Genomic DNA, 17,794 nt, shown 5'->3' on the forward strand with positions numbered 1-17,794 from the left:
TGTATACAGCAATGCTGTAGCATTGCTGTATATAGCAGAAGTGATCAAATGATTGCATCTTCAAGTCCCCTAAGGGGACAATTGAGAACAGTAAAAAATAAAAAAAAAGTTTACAAAAAAATCAAAAAAAATGTAAAAAGTTCAAAATTGCCCCATTAAAAATAAAGATAAAAAAATACACATAAAGGATATCACCATGTCCAGAAAAGTCCGACCTATCAAATTCTAAAAATAGTTAACCTAATTGATAAACGCTGTAAACCCAAAAAACTCAAAAACACCAAAATTTACGTTTCTTGGTCACTGCAATATCACAAAAAAGGCTGGAACAAAAGATCAAAACGTTATATCTATCTCAAAATAGTATCAATAAAAATGTTGTCGTGTAAAAAATAAGACAGCAACCGAAAAATGAAAATGTCACGGGTCTTGAAAAATGGCAGCACAACCCCTCGCCAAATTTGTTTTTGCAAACTTCTGATATTGGCCTCCCTTCCAATACTCTTGCACCCCTCCAATCTATCCTAAACTCTGCGGCCCGCTTAATCCACCTCTCCCCTTGCTATTCCCCAGCCTCACCACTCTGCCAATCCCTTCACTGGCTTCCCATCGCCTAACGACTCCAGTTCAAAACATTAACCATGACATACAAAGCCATGCACAACCTGTCTCCCCCCTACATCTGTGACCTAGTCTCCCGGTACCTACCCGCACGCAACCTCAGATCCTCACAAGATCTCCTTCTCTGCTCCTCTCTTATCTCCTCTTCCCACAATCGCATACAAGATTTCTCCCGTGCCTCCCCCAAACTCTGAAACACTCTACCTCAGCATATCAGACTCTCCCCTACCGTGGAAAGCTTCAAGAGGAACCTCAAGACCCACCTCTTACAACAAGCCTACAACCTACAATAGCCCTCAGTCCAGTACACCACTGCGCAACCAGCTCTGTCCTCACCTATTGTACCATCACCCATTCCCTGTAGACTGTGAGCCCTCGCGGGCAGGGTCCTCTCTCCTCCTATACCAGTCTGTTTTGTACTGTTACTGATTGTTGTACGTATACCTTCTTTCACTTGTAAAGCGCCATGGAATAAATGGCGCTATAATAATAAATAATAATAATATTTTCACCTCTAAAATAATCATGAAAAAAGCTGGACATGTGTGGTATCATCGTAATTGTACTGTTGATGAGAAACAGATTACAAGGCCATTTTTACCACAAAAACAATTCCCCCCCCCCCCAAAATGTCAGAATTGTGGGGTTTTATTCTTCACAATTTCACCCCATTTGGATTTTTTATCCTTGTTTTCCTGTACAATATACGGTAAAATGAATGGTGTCATTCAAAAGTACAACACGTCCCGCAAAAAAGCAAGGGCTCATACGTGCATGTGGATAGAAAAATAATAAACTTATGGCTCTGGAAAGACGGGGAGGAAAAAAACAAAACCTAAAAAAAAAAACAAAAAAAAAACGGAAATTGGCCCTGTCGTTGTGAAAGGGTTAAGAAAACATGACCAGTCCAGGAGGAGAACAAAGCAAATTTGTCTGATAAAGATATATTTCAAAGTTTTTTATTTTCATGGGTACTATGGATTAATGAAGGAAAAAAGAACTAAAATGATGATTACTTTTTAATGTTACTATGGATATACAGTAAAGGATGCACACAAGGGCATTTCTTAATATTGGTATATAACACATACTCATTGGCAAACATAAAGGTGGTGTTAGAAGAACGTACCCTATCCACAATGTTCACCAGTTGCATGGTCTCCACCTCCACCGCCGTGAGGTTAGAATTATCAGCTTGGTACTGTAAAAAGACAAAGTTTTACAAAGGAACATGAAAAGTGCCCAACCTATGGAAATGACACTTGCCCGGAGCGAGCACTGTCTGCAGAGAAAGCTCAGGTAAGCCAGTGCTATCAATCACCAGTGAGAGAGGCAGGGACATGCCAAACCAGTGCAATGAGTCTCTAGGCCACACCCAGGGTGCACCAAGCAGCCTAATTAGCATGTCTGATGATATTTCAGTTTCCTTAGAACAGAGGCGAAACCAAGGGTTATAGCTAGGGTAGAGCGAATGTATTCGCCACTATTCGGTATCCGACGGATAACAGGCTATTTGCACCATTCGGTATCCAACGGATAAAACTACATCCACTCCGATACTTTCAGTTTCATTTCTGACTCCCTGGCGCTCGTTTTCCAGCCTCCAGGTCCGGCGTAATCCACGAGAGAGACTGCGCCCGTACTGTTTCTGATGTTTCCCCAGTCACCACAGTTCACCGTTGGGTCCAACGTGAAATTATTCTGGTTTCAATTAGACTTACATTGGGTGTCGAATATTCACGAATAGTCGAATAGCAGAAACGTATTTGCCGGATATTAAGGTATTCAATCATCCCCAGATATATCCCCTACATGGTGATATGCTTATATTCATAAATGAAAGAGTCTTTAGATTTACCAAAGTATGAAAATACCCAAGAGACACCGTAATTCAAATGTATAAACATTTTTATTTTTAGAATTATAAATGCATAGGGTATACATAAACAATGATCAAGAGGAAAACCAGAGTGAGTAAGTGATAGAGGGGAAGAAACCCCACGTGGCCCAGGGAGGGATGTCAGATCTCACAAAGGATCTGCACTGGTGTTTGGATAAGCAAATAAGTATCCACATGCAAGTGCAAAAGATTGCTAGCAAGGAGAGACCCGATGTCTAATGCATAGCCAAACAAGTGGAAGAGCTTACCTAGCTGGCAGATCACCAATTTACCCTGGTATACACGTGGGGACCGGCGTCCCAACACGTATTTCGCCTGAAGTGCTTCGTCGGGGGACAGATAAAATAGGTGCACAGTAAGGGGTTTATAAAGGACCCTAATTGTCACAGTGCCGCCTCTACAGCAGCGCGTCATGGTGTGATTCACCGCTACGGATCGCGCCGTGGCTCAGCGTCAGCAGCGAAGGCCGGATGGAAGAAGAACTTCCGGTGACGTCACCAGCTCTTCCGGTTCTTCGCTGCTAAGGACGCCACCACAGACGCGATCAGAGGGGCGGGTACCACACCAGCGAAACGTCAGATGTACCTCCCATTTGGAAAGTGGCAGGTACAGCTCAGTCAGTCCCGTCAGACACAGTGCGGTTTAGAATATAGATATGCCATAATCGCCTACATGTTATTAGGGCAGGAGATAAGTATCTGCATTGCCAGCTTTGTAAATGAGGACGGGAGGGATTTAGATTGATGAAGGATAAGATATTTAGAAGAGAGAGGAGCAGACGTCTGCAAAGAATATATAATAGAAATATAGACATAAATAGTCACATGACAATGTCAACATAAATATACAAATATGCAATCGCTGTCTGGTTCCTCCATAAATCCAGAGCTTTTAGAGCTCATTGATAAGGCATAGTTGCCACATAAGCCTCCATTCCTTCAAGACGGGCCTGAACCGGGAGCAGGATGGCAAAAAAGTGACAAAGGGTCCATTTGAACTAAACAATATAAAAACACACTGTTAAAAGAGTCATACTAGGGTAGCCAAAAATACAGCATGAACATACGTATTACTACATAAGGGACAGCTCAATATATCTAGATCCACATAGTGGATCGTCCACTACCTGAAAAGAGATTGAAGTTAGTTTGGGGCACAAAGGACAACCCCAGCTTCAATACCTTAGTCTGCATAGGGGTGAGGATATGTTTGGATAGATTAATTACCTCCATATGTCCTTCACCCCTTTTCCTCTGAGCTGGAGGAGGAGCCACCCGTCCACCACCCAAGGCCATGGTCTGTTTATTTCGAGCATTAGTTGCTCTCGTGTTGGGTCTTACGTTCCTGGTATTGTCAGATGTGAGATCCTCATCCAGTGAGGACATGGATGAGGCTGAAATCGACATAGATGAGGCATGGTGTTTTTTCTTAGGATAAGGAGTACCCCGCCAACGAAAAACCTGGCCATTTTTATAGTCTGTAACATCTCGCTGATATTTTTTGGCCTTGGTGTTAAGAATCTCTTTTTCCCATTTAGAGAACTCCTTATCAAGTGAGTCATTGTATTTAGACAATTCATCAGGGGTAAGTTCAGAGTTCAGGTGGGCCTGAGCATCCGCAATTTCAATCTCTAGGTCACTAATGGACTTCTCATTCAGCTCGATCAGGAGCTGCATGAAAGTCCTGGAGCAATTAAACGCGGCTTCCTCCCACTTCGTTTTAACAGTCTCATCAGAGACAACAAAAGAGGGGAAAACTCTGACCCTCAATCCCCTAGGGACCAATCCCCTATCTAAGTATCTTTTCATGAAAGCTACGTTCCACCATAATCTTGTCTTTCTATTGAGCATAGTTTTAAGACTGTTCATGCGGTCTAAGGCAGACCTAGAACTCAAATTAGGTAACTCATCCCCTCCGTTCCTCTAGTTTTCCTTTTTTTCCATCTTTTTGCTCTAAACGTTTTGTGCCTTATAATGATTCCCATTCTGGAACTATTTCAGGATGGATTTTAATCCATCTATGGTATATATGTCTAGGTAGTGGACGATCCACTATGTGGATCTAGATATATTGAGCTGTCCCTTATGTAGTAATACGTATGTTCATGCTGTATTTTTGGCTACCCTAGTACGACTCTTTTAACAGTGTGTTTTTATATTGTTTAGTTCAAATGGACCCTTTGTCACTTTTTTGCCATCCTGCTCCCGGTTCAGGCCCGTCTTGAAGGAATGGAGGCTTATGTGGCAACTATGCCTTATCAATGAGCTCTAAAAGCTCTGGATTTATGGAGGAACCAGACAGCGATTGCATATTTGTATATTTATGTTGACATTGTCATGTTACTATTTATGTCTATATTTCTATTATATATTCTTTGCAGACGTCTGCTCCTCTCTCTTCTAAATATCTTATCCTTCATCAATCTAAATCCCTCCCGTCCTCATTTACAAAGCTGGCAATGCAGATACTTATCTCCTGCCCTAATAACATGTAGGCGATTATGGCATATCTATATTCTAAACCGCACTGTGTCTGACGGGACTGACTGAGCTGTACCTGCCACTTTCCAAATGGGAGGTACATCTGACGTTTCGCTGGTGTGGTACCCGCCCCTCTGATCGCGTCTGTGGTGGCGTCCTTAGCAGCGAAGAACCGGAAGAGCTGGTGACGTCACCGGAAGTTCTTCTTCCATCCGGCCTTCGTTGCTGACGCTGAGCCACGGCGCGATCCGTAGCGGTGAATCACACCATGACGCGCCGCTGTAGAGGCGGCACTGTGACAATTAGGGTCCTTTATAAACCCCTTACTGTGCACCTATTTTATCTGTCCCCCGACGAAGCACTTCAGGCGAAACACGTGTTGGGACGCCGGTCCCCACGTGTATACCAGGGTAAATTGGTGATCTGCCAGCTAGGTAAGCTCTTCCACTTGTTTGGCTATGCATTAGACATCGGGTCTCTCCTTGCTATCAATCTTTTGCACTTGCATGTGGATACTTATTTGCTTATCCAAACACCAGTGCAGATCCTTTGTGAGATCTGACATCCCTCCCTGGGCCACGTGGGGTTTCTTCCCCTCTATCACTTACTCACTCTGGTTTTCCTCTTGATCATTGTTTATGTATACCCTATGCATTTATAATTATAAAAATAAAAATGTTTATACATTTGAATTACGGTGTCTCTTGGGTATTTTCATACTTTGGTAAATCTAAAGACTCTTTCATTTATGAATATAGTAATTTTTGAGTTGTTGCCTTTAACTGTTATCCACGGTTCCTTATGTTTTATAAGGTGATATGCTTAGTTTATTCTGTCAGTTTGGGATGACAAACTCTCTTTTAAAACTCATTTTCCAGACAAAGACATTTTGGGCATACCTAGAACTGAATCGATTCAACAGTGCTCTGAACAGTGCTCCGTTAGATGTTCAGAACTTGGGCTATTTCTTTTTAACCTAACCCTGCTTTACTTTGCTTTACAACTTAACCAGTAAAAGACACCTTGTCGATATCTAGAAGTTGATTGAACAGTGCTCCATTAGATTTTCAGATCTATGGGCAATTTCATATCTAGAAGTCGATTGAACAGTGATCTGTTAGATGTTCAGCACTTGGGCTATGTTTTTATAACCTAACCCTGCTTTTTCTGTGCACCACAACTTTACTGGAAAAAAACATTTTGGGCATATCTAAAAGTTGATTGAACAGTGCTTCATTAGATGTTCAGAGCTTGGGCTATTTCTTTATAACTTAACCTGCTTTATTTCGCTCCACAATTTAACCAGAAATAGACATTTTAGGCATATCTAGAAGTCGATTGAACAGTTCTCCGTTAGATGTTCAGAGCTTAGGCTATTTCTTTATAACCCAACCCTGCTTTACTTTGCTCCACAACTTTTTCAGAAAATGACATTTTAGGCATATCTAGAATTCTATTGAACAGTGCTCTGTTAGATGTTCAGATCTTGGGCTATTTCTTTATAACCTAACCCTGCTTTACTTTGCTCCACAACCTTACAAGCAATAGACATTTTGGGCATATCTAAAAGTCGATTGAACAATTCTCCATTAGATGTTTAGAACTTAGGCTTTTTCTTTATAACCTAACCCTGCTTTACTTTGCTCCACAACTTTACTGGAAAAAATATTTTCGGCATATCAAAAAGTTGATTGAACAGTGCTTCATTAGATGTTCAGAGCTTGGGCTATTTCTTTATACCCTAACCCTGCTTTACTTTGCTCCGCAACCTTACAAGACATAGACATTTTGGGCATATCTAAAAGTCGATTGAACAATTCTCCATTAGATGTTTAGAATGTGGGCTTTTTCTTTGTAACCTAACCCTGCTTTACTTTGCTCCACAACTTTACTGGAAAAAATATTTTGGGCATATCTAAAAGTTGATTGAACAATGCTTCATTAGATGTTCAGAGCTTGGGCTATTTCTTTATAACCTAACCCTGCTTTACTTTGCCTCACAACTTTACCAGAAAATGACATTTTAGACATCTAGAAATCTATTGAACAGTGCTCTGTTAGATGTTCAGAACTTGGGCTACTTCTTTATAACCTAACCCTGCTTTACTTTGTTCCACAACTTTACCAAAAAAAGACATTTTGTGGGTATATCTAGAAGTTGACTGAACAGTGCTCCATTAGATTAGATATTCAGAGCTTGGGCTATTTCTTTATAACCTAACCCTGCTTTACTTTGCCTCACAACTTCACCAGAAAAAGACATTTTGGGCATATCTAGTAGTCGATTCATCAGTGCTCTCTTAAGGCCGCTTTACATGCTGCAACATCGCTAACGAGATGTTGTTGGGGTCACGGAATTCGTGACGCACCTCGTTAGCGACGTCGTTGCGTGTGAAACGTATGAACGACCGCTAACGATCAAATATACTCACCTTATCGTTCATCGTTGACACGCTGCTCTATTCCCGATTATCGTTGCTGCTTTTGCACGCAGGTTGTTCGTTGTTCCTGCGGCAGCACACATCGCTACTTGTGACACCCCAGGAACGACAAACAACAGCTTACCTGCGTCCTCCGGCAACGAGGTGGGCGTGTCTTTCCTTCGGCTGCTCTCCGCCCCTCCGCTTCTATTGGCCGCCTGCTGTGTGACGGCGCGGTGATGTCGTACGAACCGCCCTCTTAGAAAGGAGGCGGTTCGCCGGCCACAGCGACGTCGCAGGGAACATAAGTACGTGTGACGGGGCCTAACGATATTGTGCGCCACGGGCAGCGATTTGCCCATGTCACACAAACGATGGTGGCGGGTACGCTCGCTAGCGATCTCGCTAGCGAGATCACAGTGTGTAAAGCGGCCTTTAGATGTTCCAAACTATGAGCTATTTTTTTTTATAACCTAACCCTGCTTTACTTTTCTCCACAACTTTATCCTTGACCTGTCTGGTTTGTTCCTTGGTTTATACGATACTGTTTGATTGCTAATGTTTTCATATAAACCTCTGAGGCCTTCACAGAACAGCTGTAGTCATACTGAGATGAAATTACACACAAATTTCAGATTCATATTTTTAAAATATTTAGAAAACCATGTACCATTTCCTTCACACTTCACAAATATTTGCTAATTAAATATTATCAAATAAAATCGCAATGAAATACATATGGGATATGAATACTTTTTCAAGGCACTGTATATTTTGGCTCAGTTCCAGAAATCAAGAGGGGACATGATACGACCCGTATTCACCCCATCATTGGAGATCCCGGCAGTCAGTCCTTTCACCAATCAGATTTTTATTCCATAATTGTAGGCTATCGCCTGAGTAGGAGTAGTTGTGTATTTTTTTCTGACTTTTCTCTCCACTTAATAAATTCTGTGTAATACATTTTAATAACTTATCTCTTTCCAAACCCATCTTACATACAATATTCCATACAAAGAACGTAGAAATTGATTTCTTACCCTAAGATTATCCACCACTACTCCAAGCTCCACATAGCTGGTTACAGGGAGAATACTTCGCTTCTCCTGTATGAAAAAGACAAAACACATGTCCGACATCTATATGATATGTAATGGCCAACAGACAGTAAAAAACACAAAAAACATATGCATTTATATCAGAAGATACCAAAGAGGTCATCATGGTGTAGAAGTCTCAAAAATACATGTCATGCTGCACGAAGATGTGATCCAGAGTAGTACAGTGGAGTCACCACAAGGTGGCAGCAGAGTAGTCAGAGAGCTGAGTCAGCAACAGGAAGTCTTAACAATCTACGAGGGGTGAATGAAGTCAAGGTCAGAAAAAAGCAAAGGGTCAGGAGCTGAACGGTAATAGTGAAAGCCGAAGGGAGAGACAGAGCCAAGTCAGGGACGGGAGCGTAAGTCAAGTACTGGGAAGTCCAAACTACAAACAAAGGTATGACAAAAGGGATGCAGCTGGGAAGGACAGACAGACACAGGTTAGGTGGGAGAGGGTGCAAGGCAGGACAGATCGGGTACCTCAACAGAGCCAGCTATACACACTAGACATAGACTATCACTGGTGCTGAACCAGAGGTGCAGCACCCAGATATAGCGTCCCGGAAACCAGAACGAGGCAGGGAGAAATTAACTCCTGACATGACTAGGCCGGAGCTGGGAGATACCACAGTGGCAGATACTGGCCTGGATCATGACATATATTTAGATTATAGTCTTATAATTGCCTTAATAATTGTTAAATCCATAATAAAAACCCAATATACTGTATGTACATTTATAAAAAGCACTATAAAGATGTTAGCAGCATTTAAATATTTACCCTCCAGAGATGAAAATACGAGGGCAGTATAGTATGTGAGGTGTCCATGGTTTCCTCCACGCCGCACATATGTGATCCTATAGGCTCATCTAGCCGATACAGCCGGTGGGCTCCAGGAAAGGGATGGTCCATGGGTTCAATCCCATAATGTACGTCACTCAAGTACATAACTCCTCTGTAAAATAAGGATAAGTAGTTACTCGGACGGCCCTAAAACTTTAGGCAAATATACAAAACAGAGTATTGACTTGATGCCTTATTCGACTGACAGTACATGTTTACAGTTTTTATATACAGTACACACCAAAAGTTTGGACACACCTTCTCATTCAAAGAGTTTTCTTTATTTTCATGACTGAAAATTGTAGATTCACATTGAAGGCATCAAAACTATGAATTAACACATGTGGAATGAAATACTTAAAAAAAAGTGTGAAACAACTGAAAATCTGTCTTATATTCTAGGTTCTTCAATGTAGCCACCATTTTGCTCTGATTACTGCTTTGCACACTCTTGGCATTCTCTTGATGAGCTTCAAGAGGTAGTCACCAGAAATAGTTTTCACTTCACAGGTGTAATAAGTGGGATTTCTTGCCTTATAAATGGGGTTGGCACCATCAGTTGTGTTGTGCAGAAGTCTGGTGGATACACAGCTGATAGTTCTACTGAATAGACTGTTAGACTTTGTATTATGGCAAGAAAAAAGCAGCTAAGTAAAGAAAAACGAGTGGTCATCATTACCTTAAGAAATGAAGGTCAGTCAGTCCGAAAAATTGGGAAAACTTTGAAAGTGTCCCCAAATGCAGTAGCAAAAACCAACAAATGCTACAAAGAAACTGGCTCACATGAGGACCGTCCAAGGAAAGGAAGACCAAGAGTCACCTGTGCTGCGGAGGATAAGTTTATCCGAGTCACCAGCCTTAGAAATCGCAGGATAACAGCAGCTCAGATTAGAGACCAGGTCAATGCCACACAGAGTTCTAGCAGCAGACACATCTCTAGAACAACTGTTAAGAGGAGGCTTTGTGCAGCAGGCCTTCATGGTAAAATAGCTGCTAGGAAACCACTGCTAAGGACAGGCAACAAGCAGAAGAGACTTGTTTGGGCTAAAGATCACAAGAATAAACATTATACCAGTGGAAATCTGTGCTTTGGTCTGATGAGTCCAAATTTGAGATCTTTGGATCCAACCACCATGTCTTTGTGTGACGCAGAAAAGGTGAACGGATGGACTGTACATGCCTGGTTCCCACTGTGAAGCATGGAGCAGGAGGTGTGATGGTGTGGGGGTACTTTGCTGGTGACACTGTTGGGGATTTATTCAAAATTGAAGGCAAACTGAACCAGCATGGCTACCACAGCATCTTGCAGCGGCATGCTATTACATCCGGTTTGCATTTAGTTGGACCATCATTTATTTTTCAACAGGACAATGACCCCAAACACACCTCCAGGCTGTGTAAGGGCTATTTGACTAAGAAGGAGAATGATGGGGGGCTACGCTAGATGACCTGGCCTCCACAGTCACCAGACCTGAGCCCAATCGAGATGGTTTGGGGTGAGCTGGACCGAAGAGTGAAGGCAAAAGGGCCAACAAGTGCTAAGCATCTCTGGGAACTCCTTCAAGACTGTTGGAAGACCATTTCCGGTGACTACCTCTTGAAGCTCATCAAGAGAATGCCAAGAGTGTGCAAAGCAGTAATCAAAGCAAAAAGTGGCTACTTTGAAGAACCTAGAATATAAGACATATTTTCAGTTGTTTCACACTTTGTTAAGTATTTCATTCCACATGTGTTAATTCATAGTTTTGATGTCTTCAATGTGAATCTACAATTTTCAGAGTCATGAAAATAAAGAAAACTCTTTGAATGAGAAGGTGTGTCCAAACTTTTGGTCTGTACTGTATAACATTGACATAATTTGGCATATAACCATTACATTTTGACCGCTGTGAGTAAAAACCTTAAGCGATACGCTGATCCAAAAAAATGAAAAGATCGAGGTTTATTAGTGAAGGTTCAAAGTTTTTTGTGATGGATTTTTCTGGCCATGTCCAAAAATCGGATATAAAAAACGAAAGTGTCACACCCCCCTCTGATCAGATATTGATGGCCTGTCTTAAACATAGGGAATCAGTAAAAAAGTAGTGGCCAAACTCTAAAGGGGGCTTTACACGTAGCGATATCGCTGGTGAAAGCACCCGCCCCCGTCGTTTGTGCGTCACGGGCAAATCGCTGCCTGTGGTGCACAAAATCATTAGGAGCCGTCACACGGACTTACCTGCCTAGCGAATTCGCTGTTGCCGGTGAATCGCCTCCTTTCTAAGGCGGCGGTTCGTGCGGCGTCACAGTGGCGTCACTAAGCGGCCGCCCAATAGAAGCAGAGTGGCAGAGATGAGCGGCCGTGACATCCCGCCCACCTCCTTCCTTCCGCATTGCCGGTGGAGGCAGGTAAGGAGATGTTCGTCGCTCCTGCGGTTTCACACACAGCGATGTGTGCTGCCGCAGGAACAAGGAACAACATCGTTAATAAACAGAAAACGATTTTTTGTTTCAGGACGACCTCTCCGCGATTTTGGCCGCTTTTGCGATCGTTTTAGGTTGCTCATAAGTGTCACACACTGCGATATCGTTAATGACGCCGGATGTGCGTCACAAACACCGTGACCCCGACGATAATTCATTAACGATATCGTAGCGTGTAAAGCCCGCTTTAGTCTTTTTTTTTCTGAAGCGGCTACACCGGTAGCTGTTGCAGTCGTTTCATGTTTTCCAAACCCTGAAGCGGTTAAAAAGCTTACAGAAAAGACTGAACATGTGCACAGCAATGTCGTTTTTACATGATCACTTTTTTTGGTGCTTTTCAGGCGGAATCCACTTGACAAAGACACGGTGTGTATATTCCCTGACACTCGCACTCTGTGAACTTTACATCCAGCCGCACCAAGTTCTGACCTCATTTTTTTTTTGCATTTATGTAAATATGTGCAACCTAACCTGAGACCATGGCAGTCGCTGAGAGCGATAAGAGAGTCCTCCAGTCCTTCCACCTCTCCATGATAATAACAGGAGTAATTCTGCAAAAAACAGAACACAAAAAAACACGTGTATTGGTCACCTGAAATGTCTATTTAGGGAGCAGCTACAAATAGCATCTCTCGCTCTAGAGGGACCCCCATAAATCTCTGCCATAGGCTAATTTCACACATCAGTTTTTTTCCCGTCAGGCACAATCCGGAAAAAAACACGTAAAACGGATCTGGCGCCGGATCTGTTTTATCCTCATTGATTTGTATTAGCGCCGGATTGTGCCTGATGGCCTTGCGTTGCATCCGGCTTTTGCCGGATCCGTCATAATTGCCTAAGGCGGCGGCCGGAGGGAACGTATCTTGTAACGTTTTTTTGTCCGGCAAAAAAAACGCATCGCGATACGGCGTGTTTTACAATGGAAGCCTATGGACGCCGGATCCGGCGTAATGTGGTAAAAAACGGATGCGGCCGCCGGATCCGTTTTTGTAAACTGAGCATGCTTCAATGTATTGAAAAAAAACGGATCCAGCAAAAAAACGGACGAAAAGGATGCAAAAACGGATGCGCCGGATCCGTTTTTTGACGGAACAGGTATATTGGAACCGTCAGAAAAAAGGATCAGGCACATCAGTTTTTGCATATTCTGCGCCGGATCCGTTGCATCAAGCACACGTCGGATTGTGCCTGATGCCAAAAACTAATGTGTGAAATTAGCCTTACACTGACCACTAGCTGCCTGGATCCCGATTTCAGTTGATCTCTGAGGGTCCCATCATGTAATCAGTTCTGAATTGATGGCTCTTCTGACATTCTACATATAAAGAGTTATTACCACTTTTAATATTGGTGGCATATACTGTACATAGTACATGGAATAAATGCCTGATTAGTGCTGGTTCCGCTCTAGGGACTTATTGGGAGAATGAAGTCTCATTATTTATGTTCATCGATTTGCAGTCACCACTTTTTTTTAACCTACACCACCACTACCACGAGAAAACCACGTATACGGCCTTGGGTGAGATGACACATACCGGTACAGTGCGCTTCACGGCTTTTAGTCCATCATCTTTGCTGTAGATAAAGTGCTCAAAGTCTTTACTCACAAAATCTCTATGGATGATGAAAAATATACAACACACAATTAGGGTCTACGTTATAAATTGTCCACACCAATCACACCAATTCTACATATTACTTTTCTTCCTTCCCGCACACTCATCCTATCAATCTGTCATTCGCTCTCCTCTAACTCTACAACTATCCTAACAGCATCTGTGCCGCCCCTGCAGCGGTCGAACCGCTCGGATTCGGGGGTCGCTGTGGCTCGAGGGTCTCAGCAGGACCCGGGGGCTTGCGGCCACTTCAAATGGAAAGGGGGCTTTTTACAGGGAGAGATATAGTTTGTGACGCCACCCGTGGTGTGCGGAAACAGGGACTATGGCCGCTGCCGTTGGGAGTACCCGGGGTGAGATGGAATGTGGGCAGCCAGATGACATTTCCCTCCATGGTAGGGAAGGCCCTGGGACTCTGTATAGTGGGGTGCAGGGGGGCGTAGGGCCAGATGGTAGCAGGGGAGGACCAAGTACTCATTCAGTCAACGTTGGTGATGAAAAGCAGACTCTGACGACAAGGTAAACCAAGTCTCTGGGTGCCGCTGCCCTCTTGGGCGAGCTCATCCTGGTATCCGTCCCTTGCAGTACTGCCTGATGGTCCGGAGCCTGCCTCAGTGCACAAATTTAGAAGTGTCCAGGTGGCCCGTAGGCATAAAGCTGTCCAGGCCCCGCTCCCTACTATTGGTAGTGGAGCTGTGCTCTCAAGGGCTCACGCTTGGGATTTCTGTGGGCTGCATGGTTTGGAAAACCCTATCCCCCTCATTGTGCTAATGCCCCTGATCTCTGAGCTTCCTAGGGGCAGTCCATAAAGTAGCTATCCTCCACAAGTAAATTGCCGGGTTTCTTAAAGCTACTCCCCGACCTAGGGTCCAGTACCCTGCCATGCTTTCGGTCCCGGACCGGCTATTGACCGGCTATTGAACTTGAGCTGCTGACTGTCCTCCAATACTAGGTCTAGACACCCAGTCCCAATATCCCGCGACCGGGTCACCGACTCCTCCGGGCCCAGACCACCGTCTGCAACCCAACCTTTAACTCTGCTTTCCTGGGAGCTCCAACTCCCAGTTTCCTCTCCCTTGGAAAGTCACTACTCCCTTCCTCTCACTTTGCTCCCCTGGAGCCAACTACACACTTTGCTCCCCTGGAGCCAACTGACTTGTCACCTCCCACCAGTCTGCCTGACCCCTAGGGGGACGGCCCTATTCCAGCTCAGCAGCCCACTGGTGTGTCTGACAGGGTGTGGTGTGAAGTGTGGTTGGGATTTTGGATGCTGATGGAGGCAGTACTATAGGTTCGGAACCCAGAACCAACAGGAGTTGAGTCCTGCACTAGAGATAAAGAGCGTGCAGTACCCTGTGATGCCCTGACTAGTCCAGGGGCGTCACACATCCGTCATTCTCCAGAAATGGTAGTTTAATCAAATATACTAATTATTGTGCTCGGTGCACCATTAGCGTGGCCAAGTGCACTGTTCCGCCCACTAGTTTGCATGTCCTCTCTCCCTTACTGGTGATTGACAATATTGGCTTGTCTGGAGAAATAAATACTATTATTATTATTATTTATTATTATTATAGCGCAATCTATTCCATGGTGCTTTACAAGTGAAAAGGAACACATAGTAGGGACAAGTACAATAATCATAAACAATTCAAGGCACAGACAGGTACAGGAGGAGAGAGGTCCCTGCCCGCGAGGGCTCACAGTCTACAAGGGATAGGTGAAAATACAGTAGGTGAGGGTAGAGCTGGTTGTGCGGCACTATAGCGGACTGAGGGTTATGGCAGGTTGTAGAGTTGTCGGAAAAGGAGGGTCTTCAGGTTCCTTTTGAAGCTTGTTAAGGTAGGCGAGAGTCTGATATGTTGTGGCAGGGCGTCCAGAGTATGGGGGAGGCACGGGAGACATCTTGGATGCGATGGTGAGAAGAGGAGATGAGAAAGGAGTAGAGAAGCAGATCTTGTGAGGATCAGAGGTTACGTGCAGGTAAGTACCTAGAAACTAGGTCACAGATTGCGCGTATTGGAACAATACAAAAAAAACAGAGAAGAAAAGACAAATTGGAAATAATTTTGCACAAAACCCCAAAATGGGTAGGACAAAATATGTTGGCACCTTTACAAAATTCTTTATAAACAACCTTATTTCAAGAATATCATGCTCGTTCAAACTCACCTGTAGCAATAACAAGTGTGGGCAATATGAAAATCACACCTAAAATCATATAAAAAGGGAAGAAGTTGACTCAATATGTGCATTGTGTGTCTGTGTGCCACACTAAGCATGGAGAACAGAAAGAGGAGAAGAGAACTGTCTGAAGACTTGAGAATCAAAATTGTTGAAAAATTTTAACAATCTCAAGATTACATATCCAGAGATCTTGATGTTCTTTTATCCACAGTATACAACATAATTGAGAAGTTTACAACACATGCCATTGTAGATAATCTCCCTGATTGTGGATGGCGGAGAAAGACTGAAGGAAGCATGCAATGTAGAATAGTCCGGATGGGGATAAGCAGCCCCAATCAAGTTCCAAAGAAATTTAAGCTGTCCTGCAGGCTCAGGGGGCATCAATGTCAGGGCACATCATTTTACTGTTTACCAAAAACAGAATGAGGCCTAGAAAGAAAAGAACACAGTACCTACAGTCAGTTATGGTGGAGGTTCAAAGCTGTTTTGGGATTGCTTTGCTGCCTCTGGCACTGGGAGCCTTGACTGTGTGTAAGACATTATAAAATCTGAAGATTACCAAAGGATGTAGTGTCAGAAAGCTGGGTTTGTATCCTAGGTCATTGGTCTTCCAGCAGGACAATGACCCCAAACATACTTCAAGAAGCCCCCAGAAATGCATGGAAACAAAGTGCTGGAGAGTTCTGAAGTGGCCACAATGAGTCCAGATCTAAATCCCATTGATCACCTGTGGACAGATCTTAAAATTGCTGTTTGGAAAAGACGCCTTCAAATATGAGAGACCTGGAGCAGTTTGCAAAAGAAGAGTCCAGAATTCCAGCTGCAAGGAGTAAAAAGCTTGTTGATTGTTATAGGAAACAATTAACTGAAGTTATTTATTCCAAAGGGCGTGCAACCTACTGTAATATTAAATTGAAGGTGCCAACAATTTTGTCAGGCCCATTTTTGGAGTTGTGTGTGAAATTATGTCCAATTTGCCTCTTTTCTCTGCTTTGGTTTTTTTTTTGCTTTGTTCCAATACACACAAAAGAAATAAACATGTGTATGACAAAACCTGTGTAATTGCAAACATTTTCTGCGAGAAATACTTAATTTTCTGGAACAATTTCAAGGGTGCCAACACTTTGGCCATGACTGTATGTTATGAATTAGATCTCTTAGACCTGAAGAGACAGATGTACTTACTTTCTAATATAAATGTACTTAGACATTTTTTTGCTAATTGGCCACCAAAGTAAAAGACTGCCACATACCTTTAATCTGTCAATTCTTACAGTGTATTTTTTTTTACTATAGAAAGCAATGGAGAAATGAAAAATGCTACAAGAAACAACTGTGTTTTTGCTGGGTTTTTTTGGTGAGTTACACAGAGTATTACATTTTATTTTAGGTGCGATATTTGCCTCGGGTAAGGAGGGGGTTAATCACCGGTGTTCCACATTCACACTTACATAAAGCTTAAGAGCCTTCTCTAAAGGGGGGATGGCTCAGGGTAGGCAGGGGGGTGGGGTGGCCATCATGAGTCATGGGACTTCCCCGGTCACTGAAGCCAGCCACCTGAGGGGCGGGTTCCACTTGGGGTAGAAGTAGGAGCAACTCACACAATCTTCAGTCAGTCTACCCGAGATACCAGTTTTGGGACACGACACCATCTCCTTCTTCTCTTCTCTTCACTGGGCCTGTGGCTTGGAGCGGAGCGCTCGGCCCAGGTGCCTCACAGCTGGAAGGGCAACTCTGAAAAAGAACTTTCTTCTTCTTTCAAACACCGGTGACTTCTCCTAACTTATCCCGGGTTGACAAAGCCCATCACAGCAGGTGACCAGTATTATCTGGGCAAGCGGCACAGCACAAAGAGTGAGTAAAGACACCTGGGACCACAGAAATTGACTCTGACTTTTATTACTGACACTGCCGCCCCACGCCTCGGCACTCAAACGCCATCACTATTCCCCTCATGATCCTCCTAGAGGCCCGCTCCACCTTTGGGGAGCGATACCATCTCTGGCTGCTACTACCATCCATCCCGGAGGACAGTGACAGCATCGGCGGCTAATCCCTGGCCGCATGCCACAGGGGACGTCACGACATTCATCCTACTACTACCACCATCATCTTCCTTATTGGTGTACACCTCGGGGCAAGAAGCCGAGCAGGCCA

At 43.6% G+C, this 17,794-nt stretch overlaps 1 protein-coding gene across 1 annotated transcript in view; it reads right to left on the bottom strand.

Moving 5' to 3' along the window:
- The window catches only part of LOC142313279 (disintegrin and metalloproteinase domain-containing protein 9-like), a 100,111-nt gene that overhangs the window by 42,023 nt on the left and 40,294 nt on the right, over positions 1-17,794 (bottom strand). Inside the window, exons 4-8 of the mRNA XM_075352272.1 lie at positions 13,367-13,445; positions 12,300-12,379; positions 9,303-9,477; positions 8,462-8,527; positions 1,751-1,822 (exon numbers count right to left, since the gene is read on the bottom strand). Of these exons, the coding sequence (XP_075208387.1) occupies positions 1,751-1,822; positions 8,462-8,527; positions 9,303-9,477; positions 12,300-12,379; positions 13,367-13,445 (472 nt within the window). The remainder of the gene's footprint in view (positions 1-1,750; positions 1,823-8,461; positions 8,528-9,302; positions 9,478-12,299; positions 12,380-13,366; positions 13,446-17,794) is intronic.

Source organism: Anomaloglossus baeobatrachus, chromosome 5 (assembly GCF_048569485.1).
Source record: "Anomaloglossus baeobatrachus isolate aAnoBae1 chromosome 5, aAnoBae1.hap1, whole genome shotgun sequence".
NCBI classification, from domain to species: Eukaryota; Metazoa; Chordata; class Amphibia; order Anura; family Aromobatidae; genus Anomaloglossus; species Anomaloglossus baeobatrachus.